General features: G+C 37.1%; 3 protein-coding genes across 6 annotated transcripts; 1 reads left to right on the top strand and 2 right to left on the bottom strand.

The window, feature by feature from the left end:
* Nucleotides 1-367: 367 nt before the first annotated feature.
* Nucleotides 368-7,201, bottom strand: thumpd3 (THUMP domain containing 3; the record flags this gene model as incomplete). 3 transcript variants are annotated; one of them, XM_079460169.1, is made up of 11 exons in its annotated part: nt 368-1,548; nt 1,983-2,106; nt 2,208-2,312; nt 2,660-2,775; nt 2,872-2,941; nt 4,839-4,969; nt 5,193-5,446; nt 5,531-5,630; nt 5,794-5,871; nt 6,179-6,357; nt 7,005-7,156. In XM_079460169.1, the coding sequence occupies 10 exons, from the start codon at nt 6,341-6,343 to the stop codon at nt 1,360-1,362; spliced, it is 1,332 nt and encodes a 443-aa protein (XP_079316295.1). In that variant the 3' UTR covers nt 368-1,359. The 3 variants fall into 3 exon arrangements, with proteins under 3 accessions (XP_079316295.1, XP_079316296.1, XP_079316294.1); XM_079460170.1 differs by having other exon boundaries at nt 5,193-5,630; nt 6,179-6,334; nt 7,005-7,201; XM_079460168.1 differs by having other exon boundaries at nt 5,193-5,630; nt 7,005-7,188.
* Nucleotides 7,202-7,653: 452 nt separating this feature from the next.
* nprl2 (NPR2 like, GATOR1 complex subunit) lies at nt 7,654-13,013 on the top strand. 2 transcript variants are annotated; one of them, XM_079460449.1, is made up of 11 exons: nt 7,654-7,818; nt 8,236-8,327; nt 8,953-9,121; nt 9,197-9,305; nt 9,536-9,672; nt 11,619-11,716; nt 11,889-11,925; nt 12,019-12,112; nt 12,329-12,443; nt 12,602-12,744; nt 12,849-13,013. In XM_079460449.1, the coding sequence occupies exons 1-11, from the start codon at nt 7,657-7,659 to the stop codon at nt 12,914-12,916; spliced, it is 1,224 nt and encodes a 407-aa protein (XP_079316575.1). In that variant the 5' UTR covers nt 7,654-7,656; the 3' UTR covers nt 12,917-13,013. The 2 variants fall into 2 exon arrangements, with proteins under 2 accessions (XP_079316575.1, XP_079316576.1); XM_079460450.1 differs by lacking the exon at nt 12,849-13,013 and having other exon boundaries at nt 7,684-7,818; nt 12,329-12,496; nt 12,602-12,714.
* A 318-nt stretch (nt 13,014-13,331) lies between these two features.
* micall1a (MICAL-like 1a) lies at nt 13,332-23,171 on the bottom strand. Its single transcript, XM_079460448.1, has 16 exons — nt 22,594-23,171; nt 21,482-21,530; nt 20,477-20,618; nt 19,469-19,566; nt 18,818-18,942; nt 17,677-18,215; nt 17,537-17,594; nt 17,039-17,424; nt 16,642-16,925; nt 16,371-16,505; nt 16,084-16,210; nt 15,581-15,671; nt 15,305-15,378; nt 15,061-15,175; nt 14,900-14,946; nt 13,332-14,814 (listed from the first exon to the last, which is right to left on the bottom strand). Exons 1-16 carry the CDS (start codon nt 22,734-22,736, stop codon nt 14,690-14,692), a joined length of 2,538 nt encoding a protein of 845 aa, XP_079316574.1. The 5' UTR covers nt 22,737-23,171; the 3' UTR covers nt 13,332-14,689.
* Nucleotides 23,172-24,236: the final 1,065 nt, after the last annotated feature.

Genomic DNA, 24,236 nt, shown 5'->3' with positions numbered 1-24,236 from the left:
GGTCAACAGCCAGCAGCATTAAGAAAAGTATCACCTTCCACATGACAGCGCAGTTCCGGATACGTAGTTGACGTTGCTGTAAACAAGTGACGTCTACGTGAAGATTGAAAATTCTTATGATAGACTTACAGATGTAAGCTATTTTAGCTACACTAAATCACTAACATTAACATTATTGTCCTTCTTTTGCCTTTACGTTAAAGCACCCATTGTAAGGCATTTATAAGGGTGTTCATTAGGGACTGTTAATTAATCTAAAAATGAATTATAGATGATTAAAAGGCAGTTTGTAAATTAAATTAATTAATTAATAACAAAATGTAATCCTGTTTTTTTATTGTTTAGTGCAATTAATATCAATCAAACTGCAGTTGTTGTTTTTTATTGAGCCATAATCACTTAAAATATAAAGCTAACTAACACAATAAAAACATCTTAACATAATAAAAAATGATTTTTGAAAAATCTCATTTTGGAACCAAACTCTTCAAATATAGCCTAGATGTTCATAGGCCGCAAGTGCTGAACCGAAGTCAATTTCCGGTCCGTGTAAAGTTATAAAAACAATTGATTTAATTTGTAATTTATACTCATACTAATTCATATTTATATTCTATAAAATTTCATTTAAACTACTCGAAAATTGTTGATTTGTAGCGGAGGACTACCAGAAGTTATGTTTGGGCAATATACAGTAACGTTTGTTAAAGCTGTTGCCATTGAAATGGTCTATATTAATAATAATAAAATAAAAATAAATTAGTAAATTATTACTATTTATTAATGCTTAATAATTATGCTTATTTATTATTGTGAGTGTTAAGTTTTAACAAACTGAATGAGGCGGCAAATGTGGTTTGAGGCGGCAAATGTGGTTTGTCTAAAATCTAGTTACTGGACTTTTCTATAAAAAAAGGGTAATGACTTGGATTCATTTTAAGGTAAATAATGATGTATTATGTAAAGTTTTTGTATTTATCTAAAGAATGACTATCCATTTTAGGCCAATTAGGTTTAATATAAAATGCATGCAAAAGTGCACTAAATATGTGTTTAATCAACAAATAGTCTTTACAGTGTATGCAACAATGATAAGTGAATTAATTATTAACAGGGTAACTAATGAGTTGAGCATGAATGATGAACTTGGTAACTAAATTTTTTTATAATAGGAATCGAACTCCATTTATAACTGCATTTTCTCCAGAACATGAACAGCCACACCTTTATAAGGAAAATATAGTCATAGACCAACAAATTAAATATAAAATGAGATAGCCCCTCTTAAAATGAGGCCTAATGACACCATGAACAATACATTTCTCCAAATGTACACATTTGCTACAACTTCCAGCCCTTTCACAGACTTTTGTCCTCCAAATCCTCTTTTTGGGATTCCGTTTCTTTCGGAGGCTTCTTCACATCTCCAGAAGTGGTGCCAAAAACTACCCCTGTGCGCTGAAGCACAAAAACACCAGCACGCAACCCACCCACATTCACCCATGCAGTGTGGCATCTCCTCCACAGCTCACCCATCTGCGAGACTGCCTGCAAAAGATAGAAAGTAAGAAAATAATGTATGTTTATTAAATATATTTGGAAACTATAAACGTCAATATATGTTGTAACTTTATACAAGGTACTAGGCATGACTTGTAGTGATAGTTCACCCAAATACTTTTATTCTGTCATCATTTACTCACCCTCAGATTGTTCAAAAAGACAAAATGTCAGTAACCGAACAGATCTCATCCCTATTTACTGCCATAGTAGGGAAAATAAATACTATGGGAGTCAATGGGGGCAAGATCTGCTCGATTACTGACATTCTTCCAAATATCTTCCTTTGTGTTCAGCGGAAACAAAGAAATGCATACATGTTTGGAACAATCTGAGGGTGAGTAAATGATGACGGAATTAACATTTTTGGGTGAACTATCCCTTTAAAGTATTTAAAGAACTGTGAATGAAAATGGAGTCACCTTTGTGAAACACTTCTTGTCCTGGGTCAGTAGAACAGCTCTCCCTGTATCAGGTTTACACACTCGAGCCATTTCCCGAAGACATAAAGGGTATAAATCCCAGTTCTTCTTTCTGGAACCCATTCTTTAAAGCGCATACAAACATATGACAAACTAATTCATATATAAACACTTACATATCTAAAAAACTGTAAAGAAAAGGGCTATCCCAATGTCAAACAATACCTCTTTCCAAATGGCATGTCAGTAATGATGACATCCACTGAACTGTTCCTCACGGACAGATTGCACAGGTCCCACTGAATTATGTCTATGGGCAAGCCTGAAGAGCTACAAAATGTAAAAAACCATTGTAAACTGTCATGTTGATATACACTACTAAAATGAATTTAATACTAGTATAAGGTGATTACTAATTTTATAGTTCTCACACTTTTTTACGCGACATCACCCTCAAAACCACCATACTGTATGTGAACCACTGGTATAAAGAGAATAGACTTTCTCTACATTATGTCACTGGCTACAGCACCTTTAGAAATGTTTGGCATCTTATATTTAACTGTATTTTATTAACCCTTAAGGAATATGCAGTTATTGCCTTTCAAATTACACAAAACTGTAATTTCTTTGATTGAAAGTGCAATTCTGACATCCATGTTTGACAGGAGCCTCACCTTCTTTCAACAGGTCGATTCTTTAGAAGATGCTTGACATTGTTGACTGTTCTGTTGATTGCAATGCCATTGTTATCTCCTGCTAAAAAGAATGAACTCTGCCACTCTATGGCACCCTGATCAAACAAATATAAAAAAACATTTTGTACAAAAAACAATGCACCAACATATGTACATATACATTCAAAAGTCAAAATGTAAAGTCTACTGACCTCTAAAGGTATAGCTCCAGAGCCGCACATGGGATCTAAAATCACGTCTGATGGTTGTGGCTTGCAAAGTCTAAAATGAATACAATTAATATTATAAATTAATTGTCCTTGGTGATTCATAAATGCTTACAAATCTTCAGGTGCCGGTGTTGTAAAGGACCAGTGTGTAATTTTTTGGAGGGTCTATTGACAGAAATGCAATATAATATATGTAACTGTCTTCAGAGGTGTATAAAGAGCTTATATAATGAAGCCTTGTTTTTATTACCTTAAAATGAGGTATTTCTATCTACATACGCCGCGGGTCCCTTGCATGTAATTCTCTATGTTTTGTTAACAATATCAGGAACCACAATTGCACGTGACATTTGAGGGTCCAAGAACACCTGATTCTTTTGTAAGTTGTAAGGACCACCATCGAGTCCAGTTGCTTGTAGTTTCACCAAATCAAATGTCACGTGTCTTTGTTTCTCCTATTGAAAGCAGCTATTTGCTGATTGTTTTACCACTCAAGGGAGCGTGTCAGAGGGCGTGTCCCAGCATATTCACGAGGGTTCCCACACTTTCATCAACACCAAATTTAAGGACTTTCAATGACACATTTCGGTCAAATTAAAAACTGTGTTTTGGTCCCCTTGACCAGCACTTTGGGAAAATGATTAAATTTTGAATGACGTCGCAAACCATTTCAGAAGTCTGTTAGCAAAGGGTACATGCAGTCAGAGACATATGAATTAACCTGACAGTGTGATCAGGACCATATTAGCGCACCATAAAATCTGAGACGGGACACTGACGCAGATTCGTTTCCCTAATAACGCTATCAAAGACTCCTAAATATTTCATCTACTTTGACATACAGGAGCATTAGCCTATGTTTGTGCAACAACCAATTTAGTCTTGTTTGTGTGACATTTAGATCTTAAAGGGGCATATGACGAGATTTTGTGTTTTCCTGAATATTTGGTGTGTTACAAGTTGTTCATCCAGAGGGTCATCCAGACCTGCCTAAAATGCCAATCTCCAAATGAGTGAAAACATAGATTGACTGAATTTTTTATGAATGGCAGGGAAGCATTGTCTCAAATGACAGAAAAAAGGCACACAGCTCACTCCACCCCTCCCTTTTGAAACACTATGACTCGCAAACAAATGACTTATTTGAATCAATTCGTTTGAACTGCTGAAACTTTTCAGTCACAAGCGAATATTAGAGCTCAGTGAATCGTTCAATGAGTGAATGAGCTTTGCTCATTTAGTAAGACTGGTTCATATAATTGGCTGTTGTGGGGTGAAAAGTTTTATTTTAATTAAAACATTTCTGTTTGTTTTATACAACTCAATAATTGTCATTTTCATATAATGTTTTATATATGTAAAGTGTTTGTTTAAGCCATGTGTGTATAAAGGACCACCTTTGCCTAATTTTGAGCAAGGAAAAACCCTGATTGGTGAATATTGAATTTTTAGATTCATTAATAATCTTCAAAATACGATACCCGTAACATGTACATGTTAGTGCTGTGGATATTCCTAATCATAGCAACCAACGTCTCACTTGGAAACCCAGTGCATCAAATGCGCTCTCAAGCGCCACCAGCTGTTTTTTTAGAAGGCATTATTTGAGATGGCTAAAAACAATTTGGTGGAAATAGGTAAATGTTTTAATTTATTGTTATATTCAGAGGATTCCGCAGCATTCCTAGATACGTAATTGTGTAGCTGGAATTCATAGGCAGGGATTATGGTAATTCATTAACATACACACGTTTTTCTATCAAATCTGATGTATATGAAGTATTTTCGTGAAGGTCCATTTTACGATTAAATCACTCATATATTTATGGATATTTCATGAGACCCATTGTGTGTAGAATGTTTGTAAAAACACTATTAGAACATTCACTTTTTTCTATCGAACATGTTCAGTGTTAAACATAGTTTCCAACTGATACAGCAAAACTTACCTAAGCATGCCGTAAGCCAGCGTAGACCGTAGTGTTGTGGGGCCAAAGTGAGTGATGTTTCTCCTGTGCAGACTCTCCTCTGTGAGGGCAATACCAATGACAACCTCCACATTATGAATGTTTAACAACACCTGGAAAACAAAACAAACAACTTTTGATATAAGAACTTTATTCGTTATCATTTAAATTGAGAAAACGTCCAACCCTGCTCCTGGGGCCGGTTGCACTTAAGTCACAGCTTAGCCTAGTTTTGATGGGCACCGAGTTACAATTTACAGTATGTTTCAGATGCAACTTCGGATGCGATCATGCTACAACAAAGAAAAAGGTCTACATTTTGTTGCACAACCTTACCTCAATATCAAATTTAGTCATATCTGCTTTCCAAAGAAAGAGATCTTGTACTCCTCCTCCAAAGTCTCGTGCAGCATCATTTGAGGTGAAGCAATGGTTGTCTCCAGCTCTGTTGCATGTTACTCGAAACTTTAAAGGCATTGCCTTCTGATCTTCAGATAGCTTTTCTGTCTGTGGGACACTTTCTGGATGAGAAACATCGGTTTGGTTCTTCAACTGTGAAGCTTCAAGATCTTCCGACAGACTTCTTGGATCTGATGGGACAGTATCAGTCGTACATTTGGTGCTAACGTTGCCAGACTGATCAGATTTTTTGGAGTTGGTTCCTTTACGACGACCTTTCTTTTTCTTCAAAGAGTTGTTCATCTTCCAGATTTCTAAGGCAGTGGTCCAAGGCACCTTGGCGGCCAACTCTTGCAGGTCCAGCTGTGCTTCTTCCTGTTAAACAGAAAGATGTCCTTCATTACCATGTAATTTTGGGCTGTTCTTTTTCTGTATAATGTACACTTATTGGGGCGGTTACCCGTACAAAGCTTAATAAATAATAACAAAGTATAAATTTTTTGCTTATAATTATTATTTGACAAAATCTCCCACATACCTTTGTGATTTTGAATTGGTAGTTGTCATATTGCTTAACCACAACAAACAGATGGTCTACAGACCGTAGGTGGTGTACCTTCAGATATATGAGAAAATGAAAATCACTTTCAATTTAAAGGCTTGGAAATAGCAATGTTCTGTTGAAACATACCATTGCAGCACATTATGAATAACATGGTTCAGGAAATAAGCATGAATTGAATCAAAAATATATTTTTTGAATGGCTCTTAAAGAATAACTTCTCAGTTAAACTGCTAGCTTTACCTTTACGCATTTGGCACACGCTTTTAGCGACTTACATTGCGTTATACTATTGTCCTACACATATATTTTCCACACAGGTTAGCAAATAAATTTTTTAACAGCTTCATAGATGACTGACCTTAGAAAGCTTATCTGGTGTTATTTCAAAATATATTTTGCCTCTGTCTCTGTGAACTCTGACAGTGGCCTCCAGCTTTTCCTGGATCTCCTCAGCTGAAGTCAGCTCGAATCCAGTCGGGACAGTCGCTCCAATAGTTATAATTTCCTTTAGCTCCTGCATCATCAACCCCAGAAGAACTACAATAAAGCAAATGAACGTATAACATACCTCATCATGCCACCAGAAAAAAGGCCTGTGGATTTGATATTTTAATTCCTCTTATTGATTCCTTTTTGAGAAAAGTCATGTAAACTCAGACCAGATGGGCCACGGAAAAACACTATTTTGCAAAATATTGAAATTTTATTTTATGCAGCAATTCTTCATGTTTTGCATCATTATTACAACATAATTCACATATAATTATTGCTATTATGAATTATTACTGTAACTGTAAAAAACAGTAGGCGTAATTATTATATCTATAATACTGAATGAATATATGCATATGTAGGCCTATATGTAGGGAGAGAGAGAGAATAAACGTATATTTAAGACATATTGCAGTATAACACTAATAGTATTTCAGAAAAACATTAAAGACTGCAGAATTTCACAGAAAAGTAACTTTCAAGTCATTTTAAAAACTTACTTTCGACAACTCGAAGTAATAATGGCCATGACAATATCATAGGAATAAATAATCAATCATACAATATACACAGGTTGTCTCTTGGGTGGTTAAAAACAGCAACAGCTTAAAATGTTTATGCTATTTTTAGTCATTCATTCCACGCGCACTAAACAGATACAAATAACTAAGAAACGAATAAAAGGTGCCTGCCTTTTTTACGCAGATGCAGTGCGCTGCGAGAGGTGAGAACAGTCAGAGTTTTCGGCTTATCTCCGAGCGGCGTCTGCTTCTTTACGGTACTGGCAAATCGTTTGACATCAAATCCAAAGAGTACGGGCAACGTGCACTGTACACATGAACCCAGAAGAGAAATCAACCAGTTTCTACTTCTCATTTCATTGCCGTTCACTCTTTTGGAACCCTACCGCCACCTACTGGCCAGTGCTTAGCCCTAGTCACTGGGGGACTCTAGTCGGGGGCATAATAATACTGTACAGAAACTCCTACCGTTTTTCTGTATAAAATACGTTACTGGTTTTAATTCATGTGTAACAAGTCTACTACATAGTGAAGTGGAACTCGGTTCCACCATTAAATTCACTGCCAGGACCGCTGATTGTGGCCTAAAACAACATACACAGGCTACTACGGTGTTTTCTGATTCCGTTCTAAGAAACACTCCAACAACAGATCCAGAATTCACCACGAATAAAAATGACTAAATATAAATGTCTTTACATTAACCAAAAATGCTTTAAAATTGTCACGATTTTTGTTAAATATATAAAAAGTAAATAACTGTTTAAAAAATACGTTCCCCCATCATCATGCGCCACAATCTCAATCCCAGTAGGGGGCGGAAATGTACCAAACATGTTTTTTTGCCAACCTTCAGATGACACTAAAGAAGAAGAAGGATTTGCTGTTTATGAATTCTTTACTGAATATGGAAACAAATCAGGGAATCGAATGTATATTTTTTAGTGAATTTCATCCAACCTTGGGACCAAAGATCACATATCAGGTAACGACGTAGAAAAATGTTTGGAAGCTAAATGGAGGAACTTGTAGAATTACATGACATCTGCAAACACAAGGCTGCTGCATGATCACTAAAAATGTCAGCAGTTTAAAGTTTTGTTCTGCATAGTGCAGTGTTCGATTCAAGTGGAATTTACAGTTTTGTTTGCAGCATTTCTCTATCAGCAGTAAAAATGTGAACTCTTAGCTTCAAGATTTATTGAAAATAAACGAGGAACCAAGAAAAGAGGACTTGTTTGTAAACCTATAAACTATAGCTGATCTATAGCTGACAATATTGTGTTCAAAATATATAAATATATAAAAAAGCTCATTGGAAAATTAATTAAGGGCGATGTTGATCCTTATATCAATCTTGCAATTTTATTCAAGTTGAATTATTCTTTGTTTTTGATTGAAGGTTCCGGAAGAATATATTTCGAGGGAACTGTTTGATACTGTGCAGGTGTACATTATCACCAAACCAGAACTGCAGAACAAGCTCATAACAGTGTATGTACAGAACTTTACCTCATACACATATTACATATTAATAAATGTATGTATTATTGTATGACATGCAGACATGGGGTCATTTGCAAGACTGCAGACTGTCTGTACACACTGCCCAAAAAACGGATTGGCACAACAAAATAAACTTAGATTTTTATGGATTTATTTTATTTTGTACATAATTGCAATGTGTCTTGATCTTGGCCGTTTCTCAAATCCAAGAATATAAAGAACGGACTTGTGTTCTCATGGAGACCGTTCTTGCGAGGCAGCATCGGATGAACGAACTTGGTTGGATGGACACGCCGCAGTGACTTCTGGGACTTCAAGTGTTTTGAAGTCATTTCACGCATCCTTGATATCAAGAACACCTCCGGGTTCTTTCATGCGTTCTCTGTTCTTGTGTTCTTGAGTATTGGAACTGGACTTTGATGGTTATTGATGACGTAGAGCAAAAACACGAGGACACAAAACCACTGGAGAATGCATATTGAGAACAGGCCCTTGCTTTCTTGAACTTAAATGTTGTTGCCAGTCAGTTCCAGTCAGAGTTGAAATGATAATAAGACTTGTTTATAATAAGACTTATATAATATATTAAGACTTCTCTGTGTGATTGATTCAGGACTGCCATGGGCAAGAAGTTGATCGGCTGTCCAGTATGCATTGAGCATAAGAAATACAGCCGGAATGCCTTACTCTTCAACTTAGGTTTAGTATGTGATGCCAGGACAAAAACATGTGCTTTAGAGCCTATTGTCAAAAAGCTATCCGGCTACCTAACAACTCTGGAGGCAAGTGTTCCTTTGTTTTGCTATTCATTTGATTGTTTTTTTATGTTAAAATGTTCTTCAACAAATGTTCAACAGCTTGAAAGTGGATTCATTTCAAAGGAGGAGAGTAAACAGAAGCTACTGCCTATCCTGTCCACACTTATGGAGGAACTTAATGTGAAAGGAGCCTGCACCCTACCGATTGGTCTGTGTTTTTAATCCTCTCGTTGGTTACATTTATCCATTTAGCAGACGCTTTTATCCAAAGCGACTTACAGAGAGTTCTGGGAGAAATACAGTGTTATGTTATACAGGAGCAATAACACAATAGGTGCATAATACAATAGTAATACCAAATTACTAGTTTCCAATGGTTACCGCTGTCAGTGTTTCTCGCTATATTTAAAATTAACCTCTCTCACGGTTTTCTGACAGATGACTCCAACACCATCCACCTGAAGCTGATTAAACAAAGAAAGGATCCTCTGGTTGTTCAGGAGTATGATGTGCCAGTGTTTACTAAGAACAAGGAACACTTCATAAAGTCACAGTGGGATCTTACCACTCAACAGGTTATATATAATATAATATTACCTAAACCATAAAAAAACAAATACCGTATACTAAAAACAATATATTTTTTAAAAAGAAAACCTAAATCATTTGCCGTCAGAAGCACAGTGAATTTCATTCTGACATTGAACTGTTTATGGTGTCATGCAAAAGCTGAAAGTTTTTTACTGTTATCAGATTTGACTAAACCTTTTTGAGGTTGAATATCTACATGCCAAACATGGCCAAAGACTACATTCTAGAAACATTTTGGTGTGATGCAAATCCAATAAAAAAATTTGAAGGGATAAATCTTCATATACCACAGAAAAGTTATTTTAATTTACCCATTTATGAGGAATTGTAATGAAGAGGGGGTCAAGTAGGATCCAAATGCAACAGGTTTAATATAAAAATAACATTCAGGAAATCCAAAGCGGAGAACACGGCACAACGAACACATTACAATACCAGACCACTGACACAAGAAACACAGGCACTATATATACAGGTGCTGGTCATATAATTAGAATATCACCGAAAGGTTGATTTCACCAATTCCATTCAAAAAGTGAAACTTGTATATAATATTTATTCATTACACACAGACTGATATATTTCAAATGTTTATTTCTTTTAATTTTGATGATTATAACTGAGGAAAATCCTAAATTCAGTATCTCAGAAAATTAGAATATTACGTAAGACCAATGCAAAGAAAGGATTTTTAGAAATCTTGGCCAACTGAAATGTATGAACGTTGAAAATTATGAGCATGTACAGCACTCAATACTAAGTTGGGGCTCCTTTTGCGGCGTGGCATGAAGTCGATCAGTCTGTGGCACTGCTCAGGTGTTATGAGAGCCCAGGTTGTTCTGATAGTGGCCTTCAGCTCTTCTGCATTGTTGAGTCTGGCATATCACATCTTCCCCTTCAAGGTCAGGCGAGTTTGCTGGCCAATTAAGAACAGGGATACCATGGTCCTTAAACCAGGTACTGGTTGCTTTGTCACAGTGTCCACTTCCTGGTAAACGGCTGCATTGACCTTGGACCTCAGAAAACACAGTGGACCGACACCAGCAGATGACATGGAACCCCAAACCATCACTGACTGTGGAAACTTTACACTGGACCTCAAGCAACATGGATTGTGTGCCTCTCTTCCTCCAGACTCTGGGACCCTGATTTCCAAAGGAAATGCAAAATTTACTTTCATCAGAGAACATTACTTTGGACCACTCAGCAACAATCCAGTCCTTTCTGTCTTTAGCCCAGGCAAGACGCTTCTGACGCTGTCTGTTTTTCAAGAGTGGCTTGACACAAGGAATGCGACAGCTGAAACCCATGTCTGGCATAACTCTGTGCGTAGTAGTTCTTGAAGCACTGACTCCAGCTGCAGTTCACTCTTTGTGAATCTCCCCACATTTTTTTTATGGCTTTTGTTTCACCATCGTCTCCAGGGTGCGGTTATCCCTATTGCTTGTACACTTTTTCTACCACATCTTTTCCTTCCCTTCGCCTCTCTATTAATGTGCTTGGACACAGAGCTCTGTGAACAGCCAGCCTCTTTTGCAATGACCTTTTGTGTCTCTTGTGGAGCATAAGGGCACTCCGGCTGGTGACTAAAAGGAATATGGACTATTATAAAAATTCACTTACCAGACAATGGAAAAATATGCGTTAAAAATGTCACATGGGTATTTAATCCACCAAATATAAAACCTTTAGTTAAAACAAACAAAATATTATTTTATTTGAATTGTAGCATGTTTCTTAAAATATTCACATCGATATGCTCTTATTGTTGTATTGTTTTATTATTGTACAGTATTTATTATAAAGTACTATGAAAAGTAGTACGGTGTATAATCTCATACTGTAGAGTATCAGTATAAACTTTAAATGTTATCAAATGAAGTTGACCACCAAGAAATAATGTATAAGTAGTTCTTTTCATGTTTTGCAGATCCTGCCTTTTGTAGATGGCTACCGGCATATTCAGAAGATCTCTGCTGAGGCTGACGTTGAGCTTAATTTGGTGCGGATTGCTGTTCAGAATTTATTGTAAGTATTGGTTTGTTCCTAAACTGCTATTCTTATGTCAGAATAATTCATATTTCAGCTGCTTTTGCCAATATTTACACTTTGGATTAGTGACAATGAACTGTAGACATGACACATGTAGAACAAAGAATAGAATAAAAGTCTACTGGATTAACAATACTCTTTTTTACAGATATTATGAAGTTGTAACACTGGTATCCATATTTCAGGTAAAAAAGTGTAATCTTATTTTGTTTGTCTTATACATTCCTTTATACATTCCTTTTTCTTACATTCTTGTTTCCGGTTTCCATGTTCCGCAGTATTCAAATGTTTACTGCACAACACCTAAAGTTCACAACTTAATAGATGATAAAGACCTTCAGGAAGAGTGTCTATCTTATGTCAGTAAGCCAGGTAAGCAAGCAAACAGAGGTTCACAATCCTTTTCTTGGTCAGTTTAAATGTAAAGTAAAAATCTCTATGAATTACCATTGTGTATGAAATGTGCTATATAAATAAACTTGCCTTGCCTTGCCTAAATGGATAGATCAATAGAATTTATTCATGTGAGAATGTTTAAATGTTTGTTTACAATTGACATTTTACTGTCTTGTATTCATGTGTCATCAGGCCACAGGACAAGTCTGAGGGATGTGTTCCTGTTGTATTGTGGTTTAACCCCGGGAACAACTGTGCGTGATCTGTGTTCCCGCTATTCTCATCAGCTACAGCGGGTGGATGAAAGGCAAGGCTGTATATCTATATATATATAGATATACAGTATATGTATATTTATAGGTTATGAAGATTACTTGTGTTTTACCACATCTGTTAAAAACAACTAGGTTAATCTGTAAAAACCATGAATATTGTTTTTATATTTCATTCTGTCTGTTGATGTAGGAAGTTAATACAGTTTGGTTTGATGAAAAATCTAATTCGCCGGCTGCAGAAGTATCCAGTCAAGGTTGTTAGAGATGAAAGGAGCCGTCCACCCAGACTTTATACTGGCTGCCATAGTTACGATGAAATCTGCTGTAAAACTGGCAAGTTTTGTAGATGTCACTCATGTGTATATTGCTTGACTCAAAAATAATTAACTTTCAAATAAATCATTTTTAGTAACAATATTTATTGTGTTTGTTTGCAGGAATGAGTTACAGGGAGTTAGATGAACGCTTGGAGAATGACCTTAACATTGTTGTTTGTTGGAAATAAGGTAGTATAAATAAAACAGGATTACGGCATCAATTTATGTTTATAAATGGAACCTTGTGCATTGAAGTGTTACCCAGAAAAATAATTTAAAAACACATCAAAGAAAACACCAGTGTCACTGCTTCCATTTGAAAGCTGCTGTTTATTGTTATTTAGAAAAATCCTCCCAAGTATTGTCTGTGGTTTTCCAGTTGCGGCTGTATGATAAATCTTTCTAATAAATTTGTTCATTAAATTTTATTTGGAAGCATTGTTTACACCATCAGGCTGATGAATAATTGTTCATTTTTGTACTTTTTTCATGTTTCTTTGTATTGCCTATACCTTTGTCATGTACTACTTTACGCTAGAGCTTAACCCAATACAAGATGTATAAAGATTTGCTTGGTAAAACAAAGAACTACAAAACACTTGATGAGTTTAAGTTTTTATTTTTTTTAAGTCTTCCATCCTAAAAGGCCTGGGATTATTTTAGACAACAAGCATTCTATGTTTTGTTCAACAACAAAGACTAATTCTCTTAAAAAAAAAAAGAGTTACGTTTGTATATTTTGTTGCCATCTCATTATGTGTCCCATCTATACACATTGGGCATTGGGCTATACACATAAAAATATTTTAAGACACCGAATATCCAATTGAGGACATTCATCCATAAATTAAAAAGATTCAAGGCACTCCTTCAGAAGTACATGTCATGTTAATAGAGATAACAACCCAGCACACAATGTCTCACTGACATTCTTTGCAGTTAAAGTCTAAATAAATGTATTCTTGCATAATCACACGTTTCAATGACTTTGAAAGCCTGAGGAAGACCTGTTATTGCTAAATACTAAAAACACACATACGGTTAACATGGGTTTTCTTGTTCATTGGCAACACTTCTGCATTTCACTCTCCACAACATAAATGAACACGGAATTTGATTCATTCACAGGTTTGATGGTTTCCCACTCATTTTCACAGAAACTTAAAACGTTGTTTAGGACATTAACTGTCCATTTTTTCAGCTGTAGTACTTTAAAATGGAGAGATCATATAGAGATCACTATGGTGTCAAATGAAGTGATTTAAGCATTAGTGAACCCATTAATTGATATTACTATTAAGTGGGTTTCATTTCCCATTCACGGTACACTTCATTAAGGACTTTATCATCCGCTGTTTTGTATATTTTGTGTACTTAAAGAGACATGTAAATGTATGTTAGCAGACGTAATGCTTAATTTAAGTTTTTATAATAACTTAAAATAAAAAGACTTTGTAAAATGTCATTAAAGAACCCATTTGAACTGATGTCCAAGTTGCCTTTGATGTAGTAGCAACAAAGCTGAAATATGTTTATCAGTATTACTGGTTACTTGCTCTATTTTACAGTAATATAAACATAATAAGGGTGGGGAAGTTGAGGTGTCAAAACCAGTGTTGTCAATCAAAGACAGTGATTAATGATATTGTGTTAATACTGATACTATGGTAAATGATTTAGAGCCAGTATCTGGTTAACACCTTTACATTATTGTACAGAACCATTGTACCATTTAGCCTTGAGAGCCACAATGGTTACTAATTCTCTCGTTGCCTCCCTATACACATATTTTCATTATGAATCATTGGCAAACAAAATGAAAGATGATTAATATTATTTTTAAATACACTTATTTTGGCCAAAATAATTATCTTGAAAGAAAAAATGATTGATATTGTGACAGCCCTTCTCGTGAGATAGGAATTAGTTATCATGTTACATATTATACATTTCTCTTGCTCTCATGGGTTCTCTTTTTTGGCAATGTTGCCCTTTAGTCCTTCACTCTTGGTGCTCAATCTCTTCAGAACCTTCATGGGCTTAAACTTTCCTGCTTTCTTCTTCTGCTCACTCTCTCCATGAAACTCTAACAAAAAAGAAGTAATCAAACAGGTATGCTCAGGTGTGACTACGTGAGTAATCAGGGTGTAAACTGAGAAAATATTACTCACCTTTTTTCTTAAGCATAGCGGCTACTAGTTTGTCTTCCTCCTCCTCCCTAAAGGAGATATTAAAGAGCATGTAAACCTCACAATAATAATAACCCACCATGTATACCGAAAAATAACAGGCTTTTCAAATAAACTCAAGCATGTGTACAATGATTCATTACCTCTGTCTATCCTGATCCATGCTGTTAATGATCTGGTTCCTCTGCTCAATAATAGTGACAAGTTCTGACATCAACTGCTGCTCCCTGGCTTTGTCATCTGACGTCCATTCTTTCTCTGTCAAAGTCAAAAGCGATAGAGAGAAATGGAAAAAGAAAGGAAGGATTAAATACTGGCTGAATGCCGCAATTTAGAGGGTAAATCAATAAAACACCCTTTGGTTTGGGATAGGTTTGCTCACTGTACCTGGTTTGTTCAGCAAACATCTAAGCTCATATTCCACATCTGCCTGCCTTTCCTCCAGGTTCTGCTGCTTAGCTCTGATAAACCAGACACATTCATGGTACATATTCAATTGTAACTAAACAGCCTTTTATTTTACCTTGTGCAGTAAAAGAATTAAGCTGGGAACACTGATACACGGGCAACAAAGTAGGCTTCTGTGGACTTACATTTTTACTTCATGCAGTTTTAACGTTTTTGCTGTATGTAATGTTAAAAGTATGCTAAGAATGCGCTTACGTGTAGACCAGCTCAGCTTCTCGTCGCACCAGTAAGTGTTTCTCGTGAATCAGAGTAAACCAGTCAACAAGCAGATGTTCTTCTTCATCATCTGAAATGATAGAACATTCAACCACTTATTCTAGGCAATAATAATTTAGCCCTGCCCCAGATTTCTCATGAGGTGGACTATTCCAATAAGGACTCATGTAAAAAACTAGATTAAATCAAGAAAGATATTTGGAAGAATGTTAGACAAACAACAGTCCTGGGCACCTTTGACTAGCATTGTCATTGATCCTACTATGGTAGTCAATGGTGCCTTGGACTTTCGGTTGCTAACATTCTTTAAAATATCTTTGTGTTCAACTGAACAACAAAATGTATACAGGTTTGGAACAAGCAGAGAGTGAGTAATTCATGACAGAATTTTCAATAATCCAGCCATTTTCACTACACTAAACTGGGGAGAATATAATACATGCCAATAAAATCAGTTGTGCGGAATCATGTGACTCTCATACCATTTGAACAGTCCCGTAACCTCTTTTCCAGATCAACACCTCTCTTCTCCTGTTCATCCAACTGTTTCTCCAGATCACTTATTTCACTATGAACATCTTCTACTGGGATATACTGGTCGGACTGGACCTACCAGACAAGATCATAGGATGAGTACTTATTACCATAAAATAACAGACAAACATCTGATGCTAAGTTCGCCCTACCAACTTACATCTTGGGCATGTACATCAATAATTTCTATAACTTTTTCAGTATATCAGCAAAAGATGATGTCTCTGTGCCTCACCTTACGTTTAATGAGAGGAAATCCATGTCCAGGAGCAGGGGGTCGTGCAGGACGAGGGCCTTTTGGGCGTCCGGATATAGGAGCGCTGAAAGAGGTGGTGGCCTTCCGATTAAATGGATTCTCTTTACAGATGTGCTAACCGTAAACGTGATACAGTAGAACATAGGAGAAAACAAGACATTAATCAATACAGGAGAAAAACCTGTCTCTGATTTACTTTTAGAGACAAAGACCGCATATAGATAAACTAGATCTCGAGAGTAATTCTAACCTTGGCTGGAGTGCTAGGTGCCTGTGAAGAGGGGCGCGGCGGGGGCTGTCTCATACTACGACTGGTCTCTGGAGTGCTTGGCATTGAGCTGGTATTGGTAGGTGGTGGTGCCAGAGACCGGCTCGGAGAACAAGAAGGCTGAGGGTTTGGGGCAGTAGAAGAAGTGTTGATTGATGGTTCAGACACACTCTTCATGAACAAATGGTCCTGTTTGTAAGCAGGTGGTCGATGGGGAACTGCACTGCAGTCTGAGTAAGAGGAGGAGATGCTCTCTTCTCTTAGAGCTAGAGAAGACAAAAAACCAGTACAAGGTAAGCCAGTACAAACCATTAGATATTGGTACAATTAATTATACGTGTAGAATAGTACGTGTAACAAGTGTATTTAGTAAACATACCTGATGACATTGATTTTGGAGCTTGGGGTGCCGGTCGCTTCTTTCTTTCAACACTTACAGGACTTTTTCCACTGGTGTCTCCATCTGTGTCTTTAGCAGCTTGAGTGATCCTATACCAAGGATGGTTGGACACCATTGGACCTAAGGGAGGTTCAGCATTGGTTTCTGGCTCTCCATCTTCATTATCATCATAGTCTTCGTGGTCATCATCAAAGGGATTGAGAGCAGCGACTGGTTCTGATCTCTCCTCTTTTAGAGAAGAAGCTGAGCCTGAAGTGGCTAGACTGGGAATACTGGGTGGGAGAGGTGCTGTTTTTTTCTTGGATTCGGACTGGACAAGAGCCAGCCAGGGTGGGTCTTTTGGTTTAGGAGTGTCAGCTGCTTTGCTATGCAGATCAAAAGAGGAAGATAAGGTAGATGAAAATACAACAAATGTCACAATGAACACGCGTTCAAAATGATAAGATAATTGATTAGTAGAGACAGTGGTGACATTACCCAGCAGGTGAGTGTGATCTCTCTCTTGGTACAGGAACTGATCCACTACGAGCGTCTCCTAAAGTCACAACTTGTTTTAATTCACACATAATTTGCATTAAAAACCATTTTAAATCGACCAGATCAGCATTACTGCTCACCGTTCACCATCAAGCTCTCAGTGTTTCTGGCCGGGCGTGGTTTGGGGACAGGACGAGGGCCAGGAGAGGGTTCCAACACCCGTCTAGGCTTGGGTACAGGCGGACCCTCAGCTGCGGTACTCCTCACTGGCGTTGAAGGAAGGACACCATTACTTCCATCGGCAGCTGGCTTGTTTCTTGCTTCATCTTCGTGCTGGGTGTCCTGTTCCTCCTCTTCAGATTCATCAAAAGGATTTTGGTGAACTTGCTCTGTCTTCTCCTCTGAGACGCTGTCCCGGTGATTTTCTCTTGACGTTTCATGTCTGTTCGCATCCTCACTCTCTGGAGCATTATCATCACTTTGTGATGCGGTAGACTCCTGTATACTGCTATTGGGTGGGTCTTTGGGGCTTGAGCTTGTAGGCACTAGTTGATTACTCAGATCGGGGTAACAGTTTTGACTGGTGGACCTGGTAAAGTGATGTGTGCAAACTAGTGATCCAGCATCCTCTGTGAACTTGTAGGAGCCAGGAAGTAACGTGTTGCTACATTCTCTGCATCTGAAATGAGAGCAGATACTCTAAAACAATGCGGAGGGAAAACTGAGAATTGTCTATAATATAATCACATCCCATAAAAAAACTGTATGATTCTTTCATGCTCAGAACAAAGTAATTATGCATCAAAGGGGTCATATGGCGCGAATACGTGTTTTTATGTGTCTTTGGTGTGTAATAAATTGCCCATGCATGTTATAGACCAAAAAATTGCTAAATTTAAAGTATCGGAACAAAATATGCATTCAATCTAAAGGCGAATGCTCACCCAGGCCTGCCTCGTGTAACCACACCCCCACAAATCTGCATCAGTTCGTGGTATGATTTGACTAAGACCGCCCAAATGTACGCAAGTAAGGTGGGCATACCTGTCAGTACAATTGCTTTTGATACCTGATGTTCCACATATGGTAAGAAGCATTACATTTCCATCACACGCTTGCAGTCAATCATATCACACCTCGTTTTTCATAGCGATGAGTAATAATATTACAAACAGCAATATTAGTTTTAGCCGTGTCATATAGCCCCTTTTAAAAAAATCAACAGACAGGTGAAACTTTTTCCATTGACATAGGTATTAAACCAGGTAGTATATCGATCACCTGAAGCAGTTCCGATGATAAAGTTTGCTGTCAACGAGGATCCTCTGAACTAGGTGAACGTGCTTTCCACAGACAAGGCAGCTGCTGCTCAGAGTGCTGCTTTTTGATTTGCTGTCTGCACCTAACTACACATGAAAACCAGAAACCACGACAACGACAGAAGGTAGAAAATAGACAGAAAGATGAGATCAAACAAGTTAGCTTTTTCTTACTTTGGAGATCTAGATGGAAGAAACTAGCACATCTGTTGTGTTGTTATTATATAGGGTTAATTCCAAGGTCATCTTGTGAGTTTCAACGATAAATTCCACTGTTCCTATAAACCCATTATTTCATGAAATCTTGAACTGTGACCATTTCTTTGAGGAAACATTCCTTTTTTTTTAAATAGGCTATTCTCAAGAAATATACCACTCACTGCCACTGTAAGGACAAAATCCAGGACTTTTTTTGTAAAATTATTTGTTTTGCATTCGAAAAACAAAGAAAGGAACAAAGAATATGATTGAAATAGAAAATATGGGTTTTGTACGATTTTGATTCCGAGGGTATATACCACTTGTATATGTGACATCTAGCACACCATGCTTCAAATCGAATGGATACAATATGAAATGAACCATTTTCTTATAATCCTTATTTTATCCTTACTTCTGTCTTAGTGGCCTGTTCCTCTGGAGATGATGGTTTCTTTATGACTGGTTCTTTGAAGCTTGGATAACCGGGTCTCTTCATGCATGTGGAGTTATCTAAAAAGAGATTATTTAGATGGGTCATTCAACATTATTATGTTCAGCAGTTTCTAAATCTATTTATATTTCTCCGTTTGGCAAATAAGACATTACCAATAGTTAGCTACCTAGAAATGGATGATTTAAAACAGCGTTTTCTGTTTATAAGAACCACCCATTGTTCAAAAACTTAATATAATGGTGTGAGGAGGGGACATTGTAGCTTGCATGTTGAACGTTTTTTAATTGCAATCTTGGTTTTGAATTTAAACTGAATCCAATTCGATAATTTTTTCATACTTCAATATTTATTATATTTATACCCGGGACTATAGAGGCAGAGAGCAGTATGACGGTAAGAGACAGGGTGTGGGATCGGGACATGACCTGGGTCAGACTCAATCCACCAATGTCAAGTTTTGCACCGGCAGCAGAATGCAGATCTCAGATTCACAAAACAGCGGTTGTTCAGATACAATTTCTGTCATGTTTTATTTAACCTCATCTCATTTAAAACAAGTATATAACTGCTGTGGAACGAGAAGGAATTGTGATACGAGGAGGGACAAAGCATAAACTGGCGAGTTGGGAGGGCACAAGAACAACAAAGGTTATCTTGTTTGGTACGAGAAAACAGAAGGTCTACTGTGCCATAAGTCACAAAAATTTTAATGCTGGTTACTAAAGCAATGTTTCGTGAAACACACACGGTGCACTGCACTCCGTTACACTTTCAGTTCTCACTGTGACAAAACCAGTCATATTTTGGTTTATAACCAGAGTGGGGACACTTTAAAATGCTGACAAATAATGTCACTTTAGTAAAGAGCTTTGTAACGTGACTGAACCAGACCAGGGTTATATCATTCTACTCTGGTACTTTGTCCTCACAGGCAGATTATGTACAATTTTATAACACATACTGTACCTTGGTATTTGTTGGTAAAGTAGTTATAATACTGAGAGACGTAGGTGATAATACTCAATCTGTCAGGCACGCTCATGGACACCATGTCTTCTGGATCCAGCAGGGCTGGAATATTTAACTCGCTTTCTGCAACATCAAACGCCTTTGAAAAGAGAGTCGACATCACAGAATCAGTGCTTGAACAATATATTAAAACACCAAATACGCAAATAATATAACAAGCACCCATAACCTTGGATTAAAAGGATTTTTCATATTGTATATAGAAAACGGTTTCGACACCAGACCTCCAGTCTTTCCAAATTCAATTGTTCAATTTCAACGAAAACATACCTTGGTCATTTTAATGTTAACAGCAATGTGAAAGACTGAGATAATGCATAGACGCATGAAAGTTGTAACAAATCTGGCTTATTCCACCATATATTCATTTTTGATATGATCCAAAAATACATGTTAAAACATTAGCTGTTTAAACATGAGTATGAACCCTCATCTGGAAGCGATCAAGGTGCTACTTCCCTATTCATAATAGCATCTATTTAGCAGTCAAACATGCAAAGCCTGATCACATGATTTAAAAAAGCAAAGATGCCAGATGCAATACGTGACCCTGCCTGTCAAAACCAGGCTCAGGTCTCATATACATGTATATGATAATACTGATATATTATGTACGATAATTATTATATAAATAGGGAGAAGTTTTATTAAGCAAATTCATGAAAACATGAAATTGATATAATATATTGTATACAGAACAAATGTCAAATACATACAAAATACTTTACACGATACAATAGCAAATATTTTAAAATATGTACATTAGCAATATTTATGTATGAAGGTTTCTAAGTGGACTGTGATAGCTGTGTGTGTGTGTGTCAATTTACATGCAGGTGTTTTTCTGCAACCACTTCCTCCAAAAACCAATCCAAAAGTGTAAGATGTGTTAGTGGTGACGATTTTGCATCTGACTGCACGAGCTGTTGATGTGATACTCACCAGTCGATTGTTCTCAAAGACATTTTCTTTTGAAAGGGAGTCAAAGTCTCTAAGGAACAAAGAAAAAAAAACATGGTTTGCAACAGAAGATGGACTAGCAATGTCTGTGACCTGAAAGGGTTCCTTCACCCAAAAATTTAAATTCTGTCATCATGTTCTCATCTTCGAGTTGTTCCAAATCTGTATAATATTCTTTGTTCTGATGAACATAGAGAAAGCTATTCGGAAGAATGCTTATAAGACAACCGATTGTGCCCCCCATTGACTCCCATAGTAGTAAAAATGAATGGTGAAGTTTCCCTCCAATCACATTGTTTATTAAAAAAAAACTAAGACAGATGCTGAATCACTCTCTTACAAAATGCCATAAAACACCAAATATTTCACATACTTCATAAATCCCCTGTGTTTTAGTATCAATTTAGTAAATATGTTGCTGTGTTTGTTTGATAGTGTGTTTGATGGATATCATACAGTGTAACATCAAGGGACCCCCTCAATTGCCTTATTACAGTGTGCCAAGTCAAAGAGCTCGGGCCAAAAGGATATTTGGTTGCAAAATGTAGGGTTACCAAGATATGTAGAAACGAATTGCCAGCCTGAATCAAAAGAGCACATTCACTTGTTTCTACAATGTCCTGTTCCAAAGATATCCCTCTAATCTTTGTACTTTTCGTTTAGATAAGAGGTATTAACTAGGTTGAAAGACTTCTACTAGAAGAATGAACTCCAGCCAGCAACCAGAAGTCAAATTATTATCTATGATCTCTATGGAGACACAATCTCATTGATCCCGCTGTGGGATTTGAATCACAAGGGCAGGCCCTTAAAATAACCTTTGGCAAAGCTGAATCTACACATAGGTGAATAACTTTTAACACTGAATGAGCACCACTGCCGTGAGCCAACTTTGTCCAAAGCACTTAAAATACTTTTCACTTCCTGTTTATTTCAATCACACCTAACAATAGCACAGATCATCATAAGGCATGTGGGAAGCATGTCCGGGCTCCTGGCTGAATATATTCACCATGACGACATGAACAGGTCTGTCCTTTAAAGAGCAGTGGAAATACAAACAAACGCAAGAAATAAATGTAAAAGATGCTCACATGAGGTCCGGCCTGTGTCTGTGGATGATGGCACAGAAGGCCAGCCCATCTCTAAAGGATGAGGACATGTTTTTAATGTCCACATCAGGGTAACTCTCACACTGGACCCTGCACCAGTCCTGCAAAGCTTTCAGGGAGCCCATGCCTCTATACGGTACAGTCCAAAATCAACGCCACGAGAACCCCATCAGATAAAAGCATAATAAGGAAAAACTTATTCGTTTTTGTCCGTAAATCCCGCATAAACGTCCGACTCCAGCTTGAGTTACAGGCTTGACAGCCCGTTAACTTTTTGTTTTCCTTCGTACACAATGATCCGTTACGACTTCTCAGCTATGTTTCGTTCTTTACGGTGTTTTAAACCACTACATACAAAAATGAAAATGTCTCGGAAGATAATACAGAGGTAGAAATGTAACAACAAGGCACGTCCGAATCAAATGACTGCGTCAGATCCTGTCTACGGATGAGCGCCCGCCTAAAACCGGATGTCTCCTGCTAAAAAAAACAGACGAGATTATCTAAAATTAGAGAGATGTCAAGCACAGCTAGTCTTCCAACTATAGATTACGTTACCCAGACCGCGCATGTATGGTTAGTCCGCATTCCTGCAACGTTAACGTTACGTCTAAAACACGTGCAGTATTTGAACGGCGGAGCTGCGCTAGTTCGTCACTACATGCGCAGCAAAGTCTACATTTTCTACACGTTCCAATGCTTTACAACCTACAACAAACATGTCTATAGTTACTTAGAAACATTTATTTTTAGACTAGAAAAATAACCATAAGTAACCATAAAATGTGCCTGTTATTCGTTGAGAATCCACTAGATGGCACAGTGTGGATTTGTGATTTGCAGGGCCGCACGTAATAGTATGAAATAAATGTACAGTAGCGCAATATGTCGGTTCAGAGAGAGCGATCGTGTGCATTTGATCTATGTTGCCTTACATTATATCACGTTAGGGATGTCTGCAAAATTATGAAGAAACATTTAACTAGATGAATGCTTGACCAACAGAGATTATTATCATTTTATTTTAATGTCACTGATATACATTTCTAAGATGTGAAATAATCCGTGCATGGTATTTGTTCTGTGATCTCATAATTATAATCGTCATTCTTGTATTTTTTGGTAACGTTTTACGGTAGGATGTAGGTAAAGCGGAACAATATGTAAAGTTAGGAAAATAAAGAGGTAAAGGTCATAAAAATGTAAAAAATATATAAAGGCCTACTGTAAGTATTTTAATACGCTAAACTTTGGGGGAAAAGTTAGCGCCGTGAACATACATTACATTTGACATGCAGTGGCCACAAAGAAAGTTATAAAACATGGTGACAAATGTGTGTTTTTCCGTTTTTTCTATTAACAAAACATTGGCTTTTGAGAGATTATACCTGTAGGTGGGTCCAGGAAGGATCAAGTTTGGGATCAACTGCTATATGGAAGGTCATGAATTGGGTTAAATTACTTATAAAACACTCAAATGATTAAAATGACTGGCATCTTTATCAGGTACGTGGAATATAGGCCTATATTTAAAATTTTATATAAAACAAAGCTGAATCACATCATTTCCAGTGTGCTGTTAGTAATATCCATCGTTTGATGTAACAATAAAAGGGTATGCAGTG

This window comes from Barbatula barbatula, assembly GCF_947034865.1.
Source record: "Barbatula barbatula genome assembly, chromosome: 7".
Lineage (NCBI taxonomy): Eukaryota > Metazoa > Chordata > Actinopteri > Cypriniformes > Nemacheilidae > Barbatula > Barbatula barbatula.
This window is presented reverse-complemented; position numbering and strand designations above follow the sequence as displayed.